Source organism: Spermophilus citellus (assembly GCF_964194105.1).
Source record: "Spermophilus citellus genome assembly, chromosome: 18".
Classification (NCBI taxonomy): domain Eukaryota; kingdom Metazoa; phylum Chordata; class Mammalia; order Rodentia; family Sciuridae; genus Spermophilus; species Spermophilus citellus.
In genome coordinates this window covers 65,129,676-65,151,304 of record NC_138200.1, presented here as the reverse complement: position 1 = coordinate 65,151,304, position 21,629 = coordinate 65,129,676, and the positions used below count along the sequence as shown (strand labels likewise).

The following is a 21,629-nucleotide window of genomic DNA, read 5'->3' as shown; positions in this document are numbered from 1 at the left end:
ATGAAATCAGACCCATCATTCCTGACCTGGTTCCTTTTCCTACCGTCACAGTTCAGTGAGGATTTGTCAGTGTGATTTGGCCTGGGCGGAGGGGACTTTGGAATCAGACACACGCAGACATCCAAGAGTCAACTCCTGAAACTGCTGCCTTTCCCCCTTTTGGCCCATGATCTCCCAGGTCCAAACCCAGCCTGCTGTCTATATTGGACAGTTCATGGGCTAAAAATTGCTTTTTGCAGTTTTTAGAATGGTTATATTAATGAGATAAGTACCTACATAATATCCTTGGCTTTGCTCATTGACCTTTAAAGCCTAAAAGATTCACCATCTGGCCCTTAGAGGAAAAGGTTGTCCACCTCTAACCTAAGCAATGAGCCTACAACTTGCAATCCCTTTCACTGTTGGATGTGCCATCACAGGGGCATCCATCCCACAAAGTGGATCATACTCTTTAGAAACCCCAAATGTTCTCATGAGCAACACCATCAACAAACAGGTGAGCAGAAGAGGTGCCCTTTAAAACGAAAAGAGGAGGCAATGTGGATTCAGGCATTTTGAGATGTCGTGTGGCTTCTGGTTCCTACACTGCTGTTCAGTGGGAACTGGTGGCAGCTGCTGTGGGTGCTGGCTGGGAGCCGAGCACATCACAGTAAGTCCCTGATGGCAGCTCCCTAGATACCTCCACCACGGCTAAGCCCTGGCCATTCCCAGGGCGCCAGGATCAAAGCTCTTTCCTTGTTCTCCACCAGTTTAAGCCAGAACCCAACTAGAAGCCCTCCTCAGCCGGAGGGCGTCCCCCCAACCAGGATCTTCAACAGGTGGGTGGAGCATTGTTCCTTAAGATCCATGATCTGAAAATGTGTTGGTGAAGAAAAACCCACATTAGCACGCTAATTACAGAGCTTGGCTGATCAAGGCAGAAATCCCAAGTTTTCTAAAAGAAATAAGTTTTTCCAGGAAAGAAAAAAAGTTCTTCAGTATTTAGGGTACTTCACATAAAATGAGATGGAGGAATCTTAAGTGACAGAAAAGCACAAGTACTCTAAACTCATCACCACCCTGCGCTTTTAAGTTATTTTTACCATATAAAAAAACCAAAAAAGAAAAAAAGAGAGAGAAAGCTTAGAGAATTAAGCATTTGTCAAATCCCCAAAGATGAATCTCTCTTAATGACAAAGTGAAGTGCCTCTCGATGCGCCACGTGCCAGAGAGCTGCTGATTGTCTAGTGCTTTAAGATGCACGCGGACAGAGCAACAGGACACGCTGTTGGTTAATCCAGCAAGTGAGAAGGCTGGAGAGGTAGCTCCTCCCTCCCCTGGGTCAGGCCAGAAGTTCCTGAGGCTCTTCTCTCCAGTCACAGAGCAGCCCACGGTCCCCCCAGGCGTCCCCAGGCAACCCCAGGCTCCCCCTTAGCTCCAGCCGCTCCCCAGGTCCCTACACACTGCTCTAGGGGCGTGCTGATGGTTAAATAAAGGTCGATGGCTTCCTGTCTGCAGTGGGGTACATACCTGTCATCCTTTGATGACCTCAGAAGACTCCAAGGCTACGGAGAGGACAAGGGACTCGCCCAGAGCGTCACGGCTGCTGGAGACAATGGCATCCTGGCATGCAGCCTCTGAAGCCCTTGTCTCTGCCCTCGGCTCCTGCCTCTCAGGTGAGGTGTCAGCTAGGCTAAGGTCATGCTAGGTAGCTAGACACAGCCCTGGCTTTGATTGACTGATGGCCAACCTTAGGACAATGGGGAAAGTGGTTGGAGTCACCAGAGAGGCCCTGGGACTTGTCGAGGTCTCTGAGAATCGTCCTGCATGTGGGAGCAGAGAAGGCCACTTTGGGGACCCACCCAGCCCCTGCCACCCTGACTGCCATTAGGAGCCTGGCTCTCCTGAAACTGCACATCCGTCCCCAGGGCTTGGAATCCAGCCTTGGGAATGTCCTTTTCTCTCTCTCTCTCTCTCTCTCTCTCTCTCTCTCTCTCTCTCTCGTGACACAACAGAGCAAGAGTTACACTTAGGATAGCTCAGCATCTGTGTTTTGTTTGCAAGAACAATACATTATTATAAAAATAATACAACAATTTGTTTACTTCTACCTTTCCTTCCTCTATTTTTTCGGTAAGTGATTAAAAAAAATGGAGAGAATTATCCCATCAAAAATATCTATGATTAAGTAGCATATAGAAGTGGCACTGTCTAACTCTGACCCCGCCCACCAGAACAGAGAACGTGCTTGACAGCGCGACGAATCGTGTGTAATTATCACCGATGTTTAAACACGATGATAATGAGAAAAGTGTAGTGTTGGATCAGAGCAGCCCAAAACATTTATTTCCCCAAGAATATGACTGCTACTTCTAATTTTTATTTGAGGAGCAGGGGAGATGTAATAATGTGATCCCTAATTTTTTGATACCATTTTTGTGGATTTCTTTTGTGTTTCTGGGGGTGCACCCAGCAGGGCGCTGTTTTACTGTGAATCGCCTGGACCAAGCCCTCATTCTCCTTTGACTGCAGTGTTCCGTCCAAGTTCACTGGCCACTTTGCAGGGGAAGTTCCCTTAATAGTCTCCACTTTCTTTTCTGACATAGTCGAGATCTCCTGAATATCTCATGGCAAATAAATGTATATGAATGTTAAAATGAAGCCTTACATGTCACTTACCATGGAAAGAAAATTCTTGCAATTTTCATATTTAGCCTAAAATATGGACATTGTGAAGTCTCAGAAACTCCTTCACCAGCTGAGAATAGAAAATGAGTGGCATTGCCGGTGCTGATGTCTTTCATTACATGTACATTTTGGTGGCTGGCTGTCACCTTCCTTTGATTATCTCGAAGATGATACACAATAAGGTAAAGACAGATCCAAAGAGAGGGGAGTGCTCAGCTCCGAGTCCTTGAAGGACTAATGATACTCACACAACGTAAAGAGCAAAGCCACTGCTTTTGAAGGCCTCTCCTGGAATCCATTTCCATTAAAAAAAAAAAAAAACAAAAAGAAAAAAGAAAGAGAGACCCTGGCCATTAGCTACTCTGAGTAGTTGCAAATTGTGGTTGTGTTTGGAAAAGTTGGCAGATTTCTGCTGATGAATTTCACTCTAGCAGCCAAGAGGATCAGCTAAATAAGCCATTTATCAAACGCTAGAGACCCTTATCTGATTTTATTTTGTAGTGCAGTCAGACATAGTTTAAAAACATAGACAGAGCTCCGGAATGGAGTGGCTAAGTATGGCCATAGGAAAGAGTAAAACAGTATCTCAAATGAGCCCAGTTTCATTTACTTGGATATATGGCCCTTATTTTCTACAGATATTTCTCCCAAATATTTAAGCAAGAGGCACAGATCCTCATGTGCAACCACTTACTTTGCAGACCAAGTACTATTTCTTGGAGCTTACTATTATCCCTGGCACAGGATAGATATTAGGTGAATAAATTAGATTATTGGTTGATTATATAAGGATAAGACAAAGCTCTCAACTAAGATAATTTCTTCTGTTTATATATCCAACTAGAATGTGGGTCTTATGGTATGTTTTGAGTTAATGCAAACTGGAGGAACATAGGTCATCCATCCATCCATCCATCCATCCATCCATCCATCCATCCATCCATCCCATCTTTACCAAATGGCTATTACATGCCTGCCACCATATAGGGCAATGGCAATAGGTCTATGGGACAAAGGTCCAAGGTCCCTTGCCTCAGGAAGTGGTAGGGTTTCAGACACAGTGAATGATGAGCTTGCAATGGAAAATACACCTGGTTTGTGAGTGACATGGTGTCTGTTAGTGACTTCAAGATGAGTTTATGACATTGAGGAGAATAAACAGCTGCTTCAGCTGATCTTGCAACTCAGCTATGGGACTCCCTCTCTCACATCCTTCCTTCCTTTCTCCTCTCAACAAACATTTTTTCCCCAAGAATTTCTCACATGCTAAGGACTGGGACCAGGCCAGGAACAGGCTGGACAGAACCTCTCTCCTCCTGACCTTGGAGTGGGGAGCAGAGCAGATCCGCATGGGCTTCTGCTGACACTGGCCCAGGTGGGACATCCCGGGGAGTGGGAGCATGGGAGGAGGAAGGACAACAGCTGTGTCCTCCCTGGACATGTGGGTCATCTCTGTCTCTCCCCTGAGCAGAGACACCGCCTGCTGGGGTCCCTCCTTGAGATAAGGGCTCATGAAAGTAAACACACTCCTGGGAAATCAACATGGAAATTCAACAACCTACCAAGAGAGCTCTCCGGAACCCACAGGCTCCACCCCCCAAAGACTGCACAGCCTCCGCAGGGCCTCGGCAGCCTCTCTCACCACACTGAGGACCTCTGTCTGCACTTGCCACGGGCCACACCCACGCACGCCATTTGAGATCTGAGAGGGAAGATGGGCTGCCACACTCACAATCCACAGGGATCGGCCCAAGTCCATAGGCCCCCAACCAAATGTTCTCTTGAAAATGCAGGCACGTAGCTCTGTGCTGAGCGCCCCGCGGGCCCAGGGCTGGACTCTGAAAAGCACACTGAGGGCAGGATGCCTCCTCAGCTGCTCTCCAAAAATAAAAACGAAAAATAGCTCTGCAGTCTTGCTGAAGAAGACTGCCACCTCCACGGGACTCCCTGGGAAGGGGCCCAGCCTCGGGAGATGACCGACAGCCTTGTGAACGGCGGGGACACCACCAGAAACCCCATGTTCAGGTCTGTCCCTTTAAGTACGTGGAGCTGGACTTGGGCACTCAGCCACATGAAGCCGCTTAGCCCTGCACCTGCAGCCGCCCCCCCAGATCCCCGTTTCTTTCCCCCAGATTGTGCTGACGTGGCCTGGATCAGGGCTGAACTCTGGACACCCTCAGGGAAAAGGGACACCCTTCATTCGTCTTCATTGATTTTCCAGTTTCACTTGAGTTGTGTTTACGTTCGGGGGCCGCTGACGCACGGTGCTCCAGGGTAACACCCTCACCGGGACCAGGAAAGCCCAGGTGAGAAGAGTGTGAGCCAGAAACACATCTGTCCTCCAAGCAGACGAACCAAAGGCAGCGGCATTCTCCATCCCCACTTCCCTTTGTAAAAAGAGTCATAAAACATTTTCTCTGAGAACAAAGAGAAGCTGAGATGGGGAAACCACTGCAGTTCGTCTTCCCCTGCGAGGAGAAGAGCTTCCAAGGACCTTTCCGGGAATCTGGGGTTTGAGGGAAGCTGGTGTGTGTGTGTGTGTGTGTGTGTGTGTGTGTGTGTGTGTGTGTGTGTGTATACGTGTGTGTAATAGAGAGAGAGAAGGAGAAAGAGAGATGGTGTGTGATTATGTGTTTGCACACACGTGTGCTGGATGGAGGACACGGAGCTGACCGGAAGCCATCGCTTGCCTTCAAAGAAGAAAACGTGGCCATGGTCAGACAGGGAGGGGTGGGGAGAGGGTCGGGGACAAAATGAAGGAAACGGCCTCAATAATTCTCTATTTTTTTTAAACTAGAAACAATCATATTTTCCAAGTGAAAACCACCATTTAATGCAAATTTCTCTTTCCCCTTCCAATAATTTTCTGCTGCACGCTGCTGGTTCCTAGCTCTCGACAACAACCATCTCAGGGTCATTTCCAATTAATTCTTGCCTTTGTACCTCTGTGCCAACAAACATGCAATCAGGATTCTGAGAAGCGCACGCTGTGTTAGGGAGAGGGCTACGGACACACCTAGGACCGGCACCGTCTCGGCCGGCACCGCCCAGCAGAGCTTTGTGCTGTGATAGGATCGTCCACCACAGCAGTCACCAGCCACGTGTGCCTGCCGAGCCCTTGAAATGGGGCCAGGTGACCTCAACACTGATGTCGACATCCTAATCAGCACGGATTATTAATCTACACAAGTACAGCGATGACTTCCTGAATTCTGCAGCTCCAGCCCGCGACAAAGGGGACATTCTTTAGAGGGACAAGCTACAATTTAAAGGAACACACAGTACAGGCCGTGGGCTGGCTGCAGGGATAGTCGGGACCAGCAAGGCTGTGGGTGACTTGGAACATGGGGATGGCTTCTCAGAGAGCTTGATGGAACCCAGAATCTTCTAAGAAACTCTACACAGGAACTCGGAGGAAGGGGGGTACAGGGACATTGTAACCCATGTCTGCTCTTCGTCCAGAGCCCTGGGGAAACGCACGGAGCCACTGGGAAGCCTTCGGGGATCATGGAGTAAGAGGGCCAGCTGCAGGTGGAGGTGACTCCCAGGGCACAGCCTGAGCAGCAAGCCAGGACCGTGGACTGCAGGATGCGGGCAGATGGAAGGCGGGTGGAGGAGGGGACACACAGGCTGGGTCAGGTGTGCTGTGTTTGGAGGCTTACAGGATCTCCACTTGGGTGTCTGATGGCAAGCTACCAGTGGGACCAGGAGCCAGGAAAGGGTGGGGACTGAGGGCACATTTAGATGGGAAAGGACCTGCTCAGTCTAAATGGGACAGCTGACACCCAGCTCCCCGCAGCAGCCATCACACCTCATGTGCCTGATTGTATGAGTATGGATGTTTGAGCCAAGGTTTCCAGAATTTCTCATTTTCAAAAAACCTGGAAACAGGAATTATTTCAAAGAAATATAAAAGGCAAGTATTTTGCTATGGCCAGCACTTCTAAAAGTTTCAAAATCCTGGGCAAAATCAAGAGCTGGCGTGTGGACTGGTGGGGTCCAGGGTACCCGGCTGTGACGTGTGGCAGGTGAGATTACAGAGAAAACCTAAAGGGAAGGATGGGGGACCGAAAGAGAGACTCCACTGCTGCTGAGGAGGACAGCCTGGTGACCCTGCAGAGCTGCCTCCACCCCCTGCCGGCTCCCCTCTGCAGAGTCCAGTACCACAAGGGCCAAGAGAATAGGAGGGAGGGGAGGAAGCCGTTGCGGGGTTGAGGAGCACAGGGCGCGGGTCACGGGGCCTCCCGAGGCCTCTCCTCAGGCCACATGGCAGCCCGCTTCCCTGCATCCTCTCTCCCTGCCAACCACCCAGACGCTGCAGCTCTGCCCCAACCACATGGAGCACCTGGGCTCCCGTCTCCCCAGGGAGAGCCTGCTCTGTTCTCATGAGAAAGGAAGCTCACCTCCCGGTCCAGCAGCGCAGGTGACACCACGGTGACAATGTCTCCTTTCTCAGGATCGATGTAGAACATGTTGGGAGACGGCTTGTCAGGCGTCTGCTGACGGATGTTGTACCGCAGGAGGGCGTTGTCCGTAGCCGGGTCATCTGCGTCGAAGGCTGTCATCCGCATCACCGTGGTCCCTGCAGGGGCAGGACCCAAGGGTGGAAGACGGTTACGGAGGGCCGGGCTGGTGACGCTCAGGGCCCCACCCCCAGGCAATGCAACGAAGTGCCAATCACTTTCCAAATTAAAAAGGAAAGGCCTCTCCCAAGCCCTGCAGTGCTCGGCTCCTTCCCGCTCCATCCAGCAAGGCCTGAAATAAAGAAATCTCTGCTGCTCAGCAGAGTGACAGCTTAATCTTTCCTCTGCTGATGTACTGTCTGTTTCCATGGCTCTTCCACTGTGGATGTGGCTCTGTGACCGTGGCCTTCAGGGTGAAGGCTCTTATGGAGTGCGGGCCGTGGGTGCCTGGGCCAGGTGTTGGGGGGAGAGACACATAAGGTGCCCCCCTGCTGTCCTGGAGCTGGACCTTAGCAGGAGAGGTGACCATTAATCACATCAAGGGCACTGAGGAGGCCACTTGCAGATAGCACAGCCTCAGCTGGCCCGGGGCTCAGAGAAGGTGGTCCACTAGACACCTCCAGGGTGAGGAGCCGTGAGCAGGTGAAGCAGAGGGCACTGCCCACGCAAAGCTGCTTCAGGAAAAAAGAGGAGGAGTCAGCGTCACTGGGCTCCTACTCGGTGGCAGCCACACCCACAGGCTCTTCAGGTCACACCCTCTCACAGACCACAGGAGGCCCAGGAACAGCATCCAGTTCCCTGACGGGCATGCTCACAGGGTGCTTATGCCAAGGCTGAGAAGGGGTGGGACGTGGGCCTCGCTCACACCCAGCTGGTATGAAGGGGAAGGGGTAGATGGAATTTCAAGGACAGCTGGGCTGTAGATTTAGAGAAAAAGCTCTCAAGAAGTACTCACACTTGTCACCAGGGGGGTTGTGCAAGGAGGTCCGTGGAAAGACCACTGGTCATGATCAGAAATTTGGGAACATACAGCCGGACTTGGTGGTGCCTGCCTATAATCCCAGTGGCTTGGGAGGCTGAGGCAGGAGGATCATGAGTTCAAAGGCAGCCTCAGCAACTTAGCAAGGCACTTAGCAACTCAGTGAGGCCCGGTCTCTAAACAAAATGTAAAAAAAGGGGCTGGGAATATGTCTCAGTGGTTGAGCACCCCTGAGATCAATCCTCAGTACCGGAAATAAAAAAGAAATTTGGAAACAAAACAACCTAGCTGTCCAACAGGAGGGGAAACAATAAATGATGGTTCTCTTCACACCGCGAAGTACTGTGCGGCAATCTAAAACAGGGTGTAGCACTCAGGAGTGCTAAAACAGAAAACTCTCCAGGGTGAATACTAAGTAGAAAGCACCAGGTTGGAGATTGTTATCCACATGAGTGACGTTGCTTCTGCAAACCTGCTTATAAAGCTCCTCAGCGCGCATCACTTTTGCAGGTATAGTTTACGTTTACAAATGCAAAGAGGGTCTGTGCAGGTGAACTTCAGGCAGTAACAGTGATTGACTGGAGGAAGCAGAGAAGGGATTGGGGTTAGGCCTGGTCGGCAGGGACGGCATTAGCTTAATAGGTGATGTTTGGTTAATTTCATGAGGTGGGTGTAATGCTTTGCAATTAAGATTTAATTTAGAAAGAGCACAATTACAAGTACCCAGAGAAACATGGTCCAGAGCTCAATCAGACAGGTGTGCCTGCTCCTCTTCCTGACTGTGTGGCTGCCGTGTCTGGCTCAGGATGACCTGCCTGGCGGTCATTCCTCATTCTGTGACCTCACCGGTAGGAGGTGGAAGCAGATGGCTCTGGCTTCCAGCCAGAATACTCCTCTGTAGAAAGTACACAAAGGAAGCCAGTTCACCTACAGCTCAACCCTCCGTAGGTCCCTTTCCTTACGGAACATGCTTCTCTGATCATGAAGGCACTTTTATTTTTTCTTCGCCATGGGAACCCTTATTAGCCATTTGGCTTGATTGATGGGAGGAGCAGAGGGAATCTGGCCCCCCTAAAGCTGAATGGTAGCTAGTCCTGCTTCACTGATGTTGTCGCTCAGCTAGGTGCTTCAAGGCACACTTTAAAAAGAAATCTGTCTTGTGGCTTTGCCCTTGAAACTGTCGAAGGGCAAGCATTCGGGTCTAGGGTAAGATCAGGTCATTCTTGGACGGTGCAGCCCCATTCTGTCCCGGGCTCTGGAAGATGACACCCAGCAACACGGTTGTCCTTCCAGTGGGCCATGCTGGGCCCAGGCTCTCTACGCAGGGTCCTGGTGGCCAGTTCCAATCTTGCCTATCTACTCTGGGAAGACTGGCCTCTCTCGGGGACTCCATCAGATAGTCAGAGGCAGATTCCAGGCCTTTGATCTCACCCCTGGACAGGCTGAGCGAGCTCCTCATGGCCACAGGCGCGAGGAGGCCATGACCCCATCAATCCCCACCCCCCAGTGTCTCGGGTTAAGTGTGGTTGACACAGTTCCTTTTCCTCAGTTAGTGTCTAATGAGCACTTAATTGACTGAGTCCGTGCCTGACTCAATCTGCCTTTAATTGAAGTCAGAGACGAACAAGGAAAGAAAAGTGTGAAAATGAAGTCGCTGTGACTCATGACTGACATACGCAGGGAAGAGAAAAACCCTTCAGGCCCACGGGTCTCCAGTGTCCAACAGGAGATGCATTGAGAAGACCTTGGTTTTCATGGATTTGCTAACACAATACGGATAAGGTTACCCTGGAATATTCCCCTGGTTGCACAGAAAATATCTTATATAAATGAATTGTTGGGGAGTAATTGAACCTCGTCTCAGCCCTACTTTGCCTTCACCCAGACGTGGACACGTGGCTGGATCCCTCCTGAGCACATCCCTGAGCACACCCCCCATCTGTGGAGACAAGGCACGTAAACAGGTTGGGAGACTGAAGAAGACCACTTTAGGGCCACAGGTCTGGGTTTACTCTTTGCTCAGCCTCCCTGAGCCTCAGCCTCCCTGTGGGCAACATGAGGATCTTAACACCACCTTCCTCTTGGTCATTGTGCGGATTTGACGGGATACTCTACCTAAAGGACTTGGCACAGTGCCTGGTAGATCATTGTTTAGAAAATGAGGCCTTTTGTTTTCAAACCCTGCTGCAGGTGGTTCTGAGCCAATCATGGCAGTGGGGAGGACAAAGGAGGGTTAAGTCGGCCACAGAACCTGGAACCCGGCCCAGGAGGAGGAGCCTGGTGTCCAGATCTCCAAGGGCTGGCCTCGCCCTCTCCCTCCCTGCACACACGGTCCCAGTGTGCAGATTTAGGTTTCCGCTATGGAGATCACAAGTTCTGCACGTTGGTTCTCCCTGCATACCCTGGTCTTCCTCTAGGATCCTGGCTCTATCCTAATCCCAGTCTCTCGGAGCCCAGGGCTCTGCTTTGCTCTTGCCAGTGCCTCCCCCCGAGGTTGGGTGATGGTTTTCTTCCGTGGAGGTCTGCAGTGACTGGTGAACCCCCAAGCCAGCATTCCTAAACTGGGTCCAAGGAATTCTGGTCCTGTGGGCTCAGTGGAGAAAGGGCTACGCAGCAAAGGTAGCAAATGAGTGTCCCCGGAGGACCTCCCAGTGCCTTTCCTCAGAAATGCACGGCATTGACCACCAAGAGAAAGCAGTCTAAAGCACTCCCCCAAACTTCAGGAACATCCTATTTGAGGGGCCACAATGTCCTAAATCTGAGCTTTGCAGGCTACTACACCTGTGCTCTGTTCGAGTGTCAGCTCAGCATGGGGCGGGTCTTTCTTTGGTGGTGCGGAGGAGTGGCGCACTACCCTTGCAACCCCGGGAGCTGGGCTCCAGTCCACCAGTTACCTGGCGCTGAGTCTGCAGAGTGAGTGGACAACTGGCCGCCTGCCCTGGCGTTTCCGGCAGGCTCACTTCCCCACCCATGGGAGCTCTGGTCACAGCCTTGAGCCCCTGTGGAGCCTCACAGGCCAGCCCCAAGCCAAGGTGGCACCAGTGCTGCGTCCCACCCCCTGTGGGCTTGCCCTCCTCAGAGCCTGCCCCAGCCCATGACCAGGACTCTGAGGAGAACTCCCTGGTCCCCCTAGCAGGGTGGTGTCCCATCCTGCTGCCCTGTTCCTTCCAGATGATGGAGAAGGACAGTGACTTGACTGATGTGTGCCGGGTCCTCCACACATATGTTCCTGTCATCTTCCTGTCACATCACTCTCTGTGCCCAAATGACCATCACCCTGTCACCACCACAGCCAGGTGAGCCCCTCTGAAGCAAAATGAAAGAATTACAAGGTGCCACTGAGCCGGACGTCTTGAGTGCGCAGTCATCTCCTCCTACAGAGGGACAGGGCTGCCACCTGACGGGCTGGTTAATGCTGGGATGGCTTTGTCCTGGTCCCATGGCCCCTTCCCCTGGGCTGCAGTTCTCTGCGTGAACAGAGGCGCCCCCTGGTGGCCTGACCTTGCAGGCAGGTGTTTGGCAGGTGCTGGCTGGAGACCCCAGGGAGCCCTTGGCTCCGCCTGCGAGGGAGGGGCTGCTTCTGCCAGCCGCAAGGGGGGTGGTCCCAAGGACCAGAGGCCACACTTGCTCCACAAGTACAAAATTATTCTGTCCTTGAAATTCCTTCAGTTTCATCCCCAAACACTGCCTTTGCCTGGTCAGAGACAGTGTCCGACTCCTTTTTAGAGAACCGACTCTCAAGAGCAAGTCACGCGTGGAGATTCAGACGCTCAGGTCCACGTTCAGCACTGGATTTCTGACAGCACAGTTGTGGCAACCGTGTGCTTCCCAGGGAGGAGCAGACACGAAAACGCACTAGCAAAGGTGGCAGGAGGAACGGCAGATCGTCATCAAACACCAACCGACAGACGGAGGCAGCGAGCTCCAGGTCCTCCCCAGCACTGATTCCTGGGATTCACGGGTCACCCTGGGATGGGCCTTGAAGGCCACAGCAGGAGCACGTGCCCGTGACACAGCCCTGCACCACTCACTGCCCTCGTCTTGACTCTTCCCAGCACCTGGGGGTCAGCTGGGGGCAGAGGCGGCGGCTGCTGCCATGTGGGAGTCTAGGTGGGGGGCTCCGTCTACTCGGGATGCTGCTGCTCTGAAACCCAACTGCCCTTGGGCGCCTTCAGGTGGAAAGCGTTTGGGGCACTCTGGTTCCAAATGCTCAATGAGAGCTCTCCAAGCAGGTGACCAACCAGCCCAGCTGCTGAGGACTGCGAGGATTCCAGGCTGGTCCTGGGCAATCCAGATGTGCGGGTCGATCTGTGGGCCACGCACGGATTTCAGAGGTAGACGTGTTTGGTGGCTGCGATTGCAGAGTGCAGGTATGAGCACTGTTGCAAGCCTAATTGAGTGGCCTGGGACACAGGCCTGGCCATTCCCTCCACTGAGCAGCGACCACACTGCTCTGGGATCTCCATTCTCTCCAAACAGTCCTTGTTATGGTGTGGAAATGGGGTGTCCCCAAAAGGTCACATGTGAGACCATGCAAGAAGGTTCAGAGGAGAAATGATTGGGTTGTGAGAGTCTTAACCCAATCAGTGAGTTAATCACCTGATGGGATTAATTGAGTGGTTACTGAAGGCAGGTAGGTGTGGCTGGAGGAGGTGGGCATTGGGGCTGGCTTTGGGCTATATATTTGTATTTGGCAAAGTGGAGTCTTTCTCTCCCCCTCCCCCTGTCCCCTCCCCTCCCCCTTTCTCCCCCTTCCTGGTCACAAGAGCTGCTTCTCTGTTCCACACCTTTCTGCCGTGATGTTCAGCTTCCCCTCCAGCCCAGAAGAATGCAGCCAGCTGCCTGTGGACTGAGACCTCTGAAACTGTGAGCCCCAAATAGACTTTTCCTCCTCCACAATTGTTCTGGTAACATATCTTAGTTGCGGTAGCAAAAAAGCTGACTAAAACAGTCCTCAAGAGGGAAGAGAGCCACATGGTTGTGCACACAGAGCAGATCAGGGCTGGTGGGCATGACCTGGACAGGGGCTGCCTGGGGTCAAATCCTGGCCCACCATTGCCAGCTGGGCATCCTTGGGCAGTGGAACTTACCATCCCACACACTTGGTGGGTCGTTGCAGGTGCTAAATGAACGAAGTGGCCTCGCTTTGTTTATTTTCCTGTCTGCATCCCAGTCAAGAGCATTTTTAGAGTTTTTCTTCCTACTTAATCCTGACCATCCCACCTTCAAATGTTGAATCCAGATGCAAACTGTGCATGGACCATAGCCCTTTGGAGGACCTCAAACCATCGCAACACCTGATATTTGTTATTCTTTCTAGTCAGCAATCTCTCCCTTTGGGGTGATTCTGGCTCCCACCGAGGATGCAGAAATTAATGAATATAAAGCCCATGGCGGGGTGATGGAAAATGCTGGAGAAATAGACGTTTCATTGAGTTATTTTTATTGACCCCTGTGATTTGGAACTCAGCCAGAGAGGCCCAACAATGCTCAGGGCAAAGAGGAGGAAATGTATTTGAGACCCAAACACAGTCCAGCTCATGCTGGTTCTAGGCTCCACCCTCTGGATCCATAGAAACAGGAGGGATTTAGAATCACAGAAGGGAAATACTCCTTTCTCCCCCTAGACAAGCCTAGACAATTCTGCTGAATGCACACAGGCACAGATCTCCTTCCTCGGCTCACCTCACATTCCTGAGTACACAGGGATGAACAGGCAAACTTTCCAATGACGTAGTGGGTGGGAGATGACCAGGCAGCCTGCTGGGCATCAGATGCAGCCCACGAGAGGCAGGGCCAGTATTCCTGCAGCCTGCTCGTGGGGAGCGGATCACGGCGTCCTGCTCTCCCACTGACCCGTGTTAGCATCTCAGGGCAGCTCATCCTCCAAATTCAGCTTTCATCAACAGCTCCAATGGCAGGAGGGTGGAGAGGGAGGTTGCTCTCTGCTCTGAGAGGCAGGGTAATGACAGCCCCAGGCTGAGGGAGGGAGGGAGGGAGGGATGACTAGCAGAGCAACTTCCCACCTGACCCTGGGGTCAAGGGGAAGCAGGCTTAGACCTCAGCAAGGCCTGGGACTGTGGCTCTGTAACCTCTGCTAATTCTGGGGCCCTTCCTTCTGTTCTGCCCACACATTCCCCCACCCCCAATTTTTCATATGGTGGCCAACCCAGAAAGTTCTTGACAAAGTGTTTTGATGAAGATGTCAATGGTCTTGGGCTTCTCCTCTGGCAGGGGCCTGGCCCACTGGCCCTGAAGTGTGACTGTGGCAGAGTGGGGCTAAGGGAGGTGGGCCAGGTGTGAGCAACTCGAAGGCCCCCTGGGTGCCCCCCCAGGGAACTCACGTGAGTGCAGCTGCCTGAGACAACTGGGCGTGGTGGGGACTGGGGCCAGGGAGCCTGTGTGTCTTCCCATGGGAGCTGCCTTGCAGCGCAAAGGAACTGCTGCATTCTTGCCTTGCAAATCTGCAGAATCCAGACGTGATTTTTCAGGAACAGATGGGAATTGGGAGTTTTGTATAAACTGTCACAATGTTTACATGTTAGACACTTATTCAAATTTAAAACAAAACTTCAAGGAGCTGGACTAGGAAGGCAGAGCAAAGCACGCTGTAGGCCCCAGGTGCATCGCTTTTCATCTTTTGACCTTGACTGTCAGTCAGAACTAGTCCCCGACCCCCAGAGCCAGGAAGGTTGTTAACGTGCACTCCTGAGTAGGTTTCTGCTCTGACACAGGGCACTGCTGCTGTAACAAGCGGCCCTTCTTCTTCCCACCTTCCTCTTTGGAGCAGGAAAATTAGTCTTCTCTCCAAAAAGGATAGATTGAGATTGGTGCCGCCTTCTCTCTGAGTCTCCCTGAGGTCCAGACTGCAGGCCTGCTCCCCAACACCCCCACACCTCACCAGGACCTGGCTCCCACCTCTGCACAGCCCCTTCCCAGGTGGCACTGCATCTTCCCCATCCTCCTCCCACCCCACCCCCCAATTGTGAAAACCCTGAGGCCAGTGCAGCATCTCATTCCCTCCTGTGACCTCAAGGCCCAGCAAGGGAAAGGAGCCAGAGAGAAATGGGTATAGGTGATGGAAACATGCAGCACGTGTTTCATGTATGAACTTACTGGATCTTCTGGTAACCCCAGGAGGTATCATATTGTTAAGCCCATTGTACAGATGAGGAAACAGAGACTCACCTCGGACCCAAAGCAATGGAGTCACCTGACCATGGACTAAAATCTCTGAAATCATGAGTGAAAATAAATCTTTCCCCCTTTAAGCTATTCATGCTTCATATCAGGTATTTGTCACAGCAACGAAAATATGACTAACACAGAGCTCCAGCTGAGCCTGCAGATGAGAGCAGCCAGGGCATCACCCCAGGTAAGCACAGCAGAAGAACTGCCCAGCTGAGCCCCTCCCAACCTGCAAATCACAAGCAAATGTGGCTTTTGTTTTAAGCTGCTGAGTTCTGGTGTGGTTTGCTGTACATCACACATAACTGCTTAAAGTGTGTAAATGAATCAATCATCATATGCAAGCTAGAGAATATTTGTCAAACATAGTAGAATTTGTTTTTGATTTTAAATCATCAAGTGATCCAGCAGATTTAAGGGGTGGACCAAAATAAAAAGAAACAGGTACAGAAGAAAAAATTGAGAAAAGATGCAACTCAGTTCCCAAATGTTGGCCTTTCGGCTGCAGCGCTTTTAGGGCAGTAATTTTGCACCATGAGCACATTGTCATAGGTTGGCCACTGAGCGATTCCATTTTTACCTTTAGAACCACACAGAAGGAAACTGGTACAGCCTGTGCCCCGGTCACAGGTTTGAGCCGAGTAAATGACATTAAACAGGAGTGCTGGGCTGTTCTTAGGAGTGAGAATGCCTCAGATTTTGCAACCGTTGCTAAATTCATTTAATCGCAGCCATAAGCATCTCTCTGCGGCTGCAATCACCACAGTCTCGATTTGAAATGCGATAGACTTCGCCCCTCGGATCTGTTTTCCCTCCCCGGAGCTAGTTGGCTTTTTAAGTACAAATTGACAGTCAAATCTGCAATAAGTTATGACAAGCTGAGCAGTGGCCACCTCCCATCTGTTTCCAGGGGTTATTTACGCTGATAAAGAGGTGGTGGCGACAGAGGCCCTTACGATGCTCTCAACCCCTCAGCTGCTGTGGCTCAGGCTCCACAGAGCTTTACTCTGCTGTTCTGGTGACCTGCTGCTTGCTTGGTGAAGCTGCCGGGGCCACGGTTTGGGAAAACTGCACCTGAGATGCTAGGTGATGCCTGGCCGAGTCTGGGATCCTGCCTGTTATGAGTGCAGGATTGCCCTAATTTCCTCATTTGACCCCAAATTTTAAGGGATCATTTTTCTCAAACCTATGAAAACATCCCTTTTAGTCTTTCCCTTTGCCATTTCTTTCTATGTAGCTCTTTTTGAAGGCTACAGGATACTAATGACCTGATCTTGCCTAAAACACTTCAAACAAGCAAATCTAAGTGGAAACATGATCCCTGATCTTCCAGACTCATAATGAGAAATGTTTGCACTCGGTTAGCATGAAGTAGCTCCAATTCTCAAATGTGAACTCGTAACTCCCATAAGATCCTAGAAACCACAAAAGAATGTGGTGAGGGTATTTTTATTTGCTTTACTTGTAAAGGGATTTTTAAAAGGCCTGTCTAGTTTTGTTAGAACAGTGGTTTTCAGTTAGAAGTGACTTTACCCGCTGCTGTACGCTTGGTGATGTCTGCAGATATATCTGGTTGGTGTCACCAGGCAGGGATGTGATACTGGCCTCCAGTGGGCAGAGGCCAGGGACCTTGCTAAGCATCCTACAAGCAAGGAAGTCTTCAAAAGCTCCAGGGAATGCGTTGTGCACTCCACGAGTAATTGCTAACCTCCTCCTCTAGACAACGTGACCCCTGCTATCCCCTCTCAAGATCCTTCCTCACTGGTGAACAAGGGGCCCTGGGTTTTTATTGTGCCCTTCTGGGGCCCTTCAAATCATGCAGCCGGACCTGGTCAAGAGCCAGGACTTCTTGAGGCTGGGAAACTCCAGAGGCCACCTGGGCCCTCCGTGAGCTGTGAAAGCCTGGTCCACAGCACCCACACTGTGACACTCGAGCACAGGACAGACACCTTCCTATTCATCACTCTGGCTCAGACGGCACCTGCTCATTGAACTCCTGGCCCCTCTGAGGGCGGGTCCTCTCCAGTGAGAAGCCACAAGCACCGGCACAGCTCCAGCCCAAGCTGCCCAAGGGGCGGCTCCTCCTGCCCCACTCTGAACCCCTGCCCTGTCCTCCTGCTGGCTCCCAGCTCTTGAACTGGCTCCAGACACCAGGGAGCTGCCATTTCCCTGGCCTGTGCCTTGATTCGCTGGGTCTTAGGGCGCCTCTTCTCCCCTTTTGCTGATTAGATTCTTATTTCTGATACTTGGATACTTACTTCTGCCTACTTCACGCCCTGACAACCAGGCAAGGTGGCACGGGCTGTGCCTTGTAATGCAAATCCTCACCAGAATCACTGGAGGATATTTTAAAGTTCTCATGATGTCTGACACTCAGACCTGGCATTGGGTCTGGGGAACACATGGGGGCCCAGCAGATGTGGCCTCCGACCCCTGCTTGTTGGCCATGTGGTCTGGGCAACATCCTCACCCTCACCCAGCTTGGGTTTCATCACCTATAACACGGGCTCACACCTATGGCTCTGTGCGAAATGCGGAGGGGCCAAAGGGTCTGTGGTATTTCCACAGAGAGGGAGATGAACAGGTAGACCTACTGTGTGCTGGAATAGTTCTTGCAATGTCCTGCAGGGGTAATTAGATCATCTCTAGTATTAAAGAACTGGAGTTTGGCAAGCAGCCAAGGGGGTCCAAGCCTGCAGGGTGGGGAGCACTAGCCTCCAGAGAGCCCACACCCCCACACAGGTGGTGTGGGACCACGATTACCTTGCACTGGCCCCGTGACTTAGGTGTCACTAGCCCATTTTGCAAAGATAGAAGCTGAGACCAAGCAAAGGCAGTCCCTTGCCCACTGCCTGGTTATCCGGCGGGGCAGTGGCCGGCCGAGGCAGGCCCGGGCAGCGTGTCCCGAGGCCTGGCTTCCTGCCCGCCTCCAGCACAGCTCTGTCTGCTGGGCATTTTCCTTTGTTTTCAGGTGGAATAATTAATTTCCAAGAACTCTGTCTGCAGACTGGCTCAAGCCCACCCTTGCCCTCACCCCCAGAGCTGGTCTGAGGCATCTTTGAGCACATCAGGAAGCCCTGGAGGGCCCCTCAGGGCCTGTGTCCCTCAGCTGTAGAGCAGAACAGAGGGTCACTGGCCGCAGAACCACACCTGGGGTGAAGGAAGGCGAGGCCTCCTCCCTGAGGGTCTGGGAGGTTTGCCCACTGGGGCCGGGGGCTGGTGGTTACTGCAGTGGCCAAATCAGCCAGGAAGCTGAAACAGGACACGTCCAAGACTCAGGTCCAACAGGAAGGACGTGCGGCCAATTGCTGGGAGAGCGGGAATCTTGCTGATTTTGCAAACATGTGTTCTTCTACTTGGTAAGTAAATACATACCGGGAGCCTGGTGATAGTGCAAGCTGTTGTTTTATGGCTTGGAAGTCAGCTGCCTGTGATTGATGCTAGCAATGAAAGTATTTATAAAATAATATGGAATTAGCAGGAGTCGCTTTACGAGTCTAGGGAAATGGATCTTTTGCAAAGAGGAAAACCTGGTCAAGGAGCTCGACCAGGGTCACACACATCTGACATTAAATGTGTTGGGTCCGAGACCTGAGGGGAACCCCCGGACCACTTGTGCTCTTGCCTGGGGGAGGGTGGCGTACCTTTTCCTTAGCCTTCTCAGTCCCCTGGAGGTGGATACGGTCTAATCACCATTTCTCTCCACTGTGAATGTCACTTTTGAAACCTGCTTTCCCTCTCCCAGGTCACCAGAGCATTGCTCAGGGAATAACTAAGACAAAACTTAACATGCACATCGGATTTGACCTTGTAGCTCCACTGACTAGGACAGGATTGGGCACACAGTAGGTGCTCAATAAATATTTAATAAAGGAGTAAATAGAGATGAGAGTCAGCAGCTTCTGGCCCCTGAGTGTGGCCACTGTCTCCCTCTGCAGTGTAGTGTCTTCCTGCTGCAGTCCTGCCAGGTGACCATACTGCTGTTCCAAACTGGAATGTTCTCTTCTTCAACCAACCTGGCAGGGGAGAGACCAAAGGCACCTGCTGCTCAGGCACAGAGGGCCAACAGGTGCAGGACTCAAGCCAGATGGCCCTTGGATCTGGAGGTGTGGGCCCAGCACCTGAGTGACAGTACCAGATTCCACCACCTGGGCTGCGGGTCAGCTACTGGTTCCTGCTTCTGGGCTCTAGAGTCCTGCAGCTCCTGGCCTCCCTGGGCTCACACCCTGGACTCTTGTTAAGGCTGACAGCCCAGGGGTCCACCAACCACGTTCCCCCTGGTTCCCACTGTTTGCAACCACAGAGCACCATCAGATACTTACTCCCACCAGCCCTCTCCAGACAGGAGGTTCGCAGAGAGGCCGAGAACACACCAAGAGTCCTGGGTGTTAATCCTGGCCCGGCCACTTAATAGTGTGACCTTGGGCAACCCTGAGATTTACTGGGGTAATGGGGTAAGTGAGGGTACTCACCGAAGGGTTACCATGTGGGCTACATTATCTAATGCATGAAATATTCAGCCCAGGACTCAGTGTCCTTGGAGAATATCATGGATGTTAAAGAGGGGAGATCAAAGACTGTTTCATAAGAAGAGAGGCCTTGGTGAAAGGAAGTTTGGCTCTCCATGTTCTCTTTTTTGTGTCAATAGAAGCACACACTCACATAGGGGAAGCTGTGACCATCAACTCGATATCAATCTTCAATAATATTCCAGTGTCTTTCCTATGAACTGGGTGACTCACAAGATGACTAGCATACAACCCTTTCCTGTAAGTTACTGAGAGTGTGGCGAGTAAGGTGGCATCAGCCCTAGCTCAGGCCAGCACATGGCTCTGCTGTGGCTCCAAGATTAAACCGGTGGCTTCAGCTCTTGGCCTTTCAATGCACTCGCTCAGGTGTGGGCGGAGCTCAGACCCTCTGAGCTGCAGGTTGCTCAGTAGTTTAGAAGCACTAAACAATGATGTGGTTAGAAAACCATGGCCCCAGAGATGTGCACGTCCAACCATGTGACATGCTACATGTCACCACACGTGGCTGATGGGATTGAGGCTTTTGAGATGAGGAGCCTGTCCTGGGTCAGCTGGGTGGCCCAATCAGTCACAGGACCCTGGTAGAGGGAGGCAAGAGAGTTGGAGCCAGAGGAAGGAACACAACAAGGGGAGGAGAGGCCAGAGAGCGAGGCCTGGGGAGCCCACTCTGCTGCGTCCCAAGATGGAAGAGAGGCTTGCTGTGCCAGGACAGGCAGGCGTCTCCAGATGCCAGAAAATTCCAGGGGGCAGATTCTCCCCATGGAGACTCCAGAGGGAAAGGTACACCTTGACTTCAGTTTGGTGATATTGACTTTGAGTTTCTGGCCCTGGAAGTATAAGGACATAATTTGCATTTTGAAGCGCTCAGTGTGTGTGGTGACCTGGCACAGCCTCACCAGATCACCCACAGGGGTGGGGACTTCTTGCTGGGAACCTGAGGTGGTCAGACCAGATGCAGCAAGCTCAGTGCCGCGGCACAGGCCTCTGCAGCCTGAGGTCACAGAGGAAGCTGTCATATTCAGTGGCAGCAGGTGCTGGCTAGATCCAACCCTCCCTCCTATGGGAGCGGGGTGGCCACGTTACTTCCATTGACAGCAGCAATATGGAACATGGTGCCACCCTAGAGCAGTGTGGGGGTGGCCATGCTGTGCTCTGGACAGGAGGAAACCAGTCTGATAGGAAGGTCTCACAAAGGACCAGTGTGGCCAGGGAGAGAAGGCCAACCTGTAAATTCCCCCACAGCCTTTCTGATCCCAGGGATGTCGTCAGGAGTGAGCAGCACCGAGGGCTCCAGGGTAGGAAGTGGAGCGACAGGGCAGAGTGGACGTGATGGTGTGTCCACGGAGGTGCGGGGCAGTGACCCCTTCACTGAGGGCCAGGGAGCTGCACGGATCAGAAACAGGACGTCTTGCACAATCATAGTCACCTGTACAAACAAGGATCACCCAGAGTCCATCTGTGGACAGGTCAAGGAGCCCAACACAGTACGCTGAGTGTCCCAGTGAAGTCCCCCTGCCTGTAACGCAGGGGCTCAGAGAAACCCCAGCAGCCCACCAGTGCCAGCACCCCCTCTGCACTTCACACAATCCAAGATCCCCACCTTTCAGACGTGAGAGAAGTCACGCCACCCGTGTGTAGCTGACCTCCCACTGGGTTCGACTCCTCTGGCTGCAGGCACACATCTGGGCAGGCTGTGGGGACCCAGAAGGATAAGGCTGTCCCACCCTGCACCTGGCCCTCACCCTCCTGGGAGAGAAGAGGTGCTTACACAAAGTTGTTCAGTAGTGTGAGGGGAAAAGAAAG

At 52.1% G+C, this 21,629-nt stretch overlaps 1 protein-coding gene across 1 annotated transcript in view; it reads right to left on the bottom strand.

Moving 5' to 3' along the window:
- The window catches only part of CDH13 (cadherin 13), an 880,020-nt gene that overhangs the window by 192,095 nt on the left and 666,296 nt on the right, over positions 1–21,629 (bottom strand). The window contains exon 7 of the mRNA XM_081274813.1: positions 7,071–7,249. Coding sequence (XP_081130939.1) covers positions 7,071–7,249 — 179 coding nt within the window. The remainder of the gene's footprint in view (positions 1–7,070; positions 7,250–21,629) is intronic.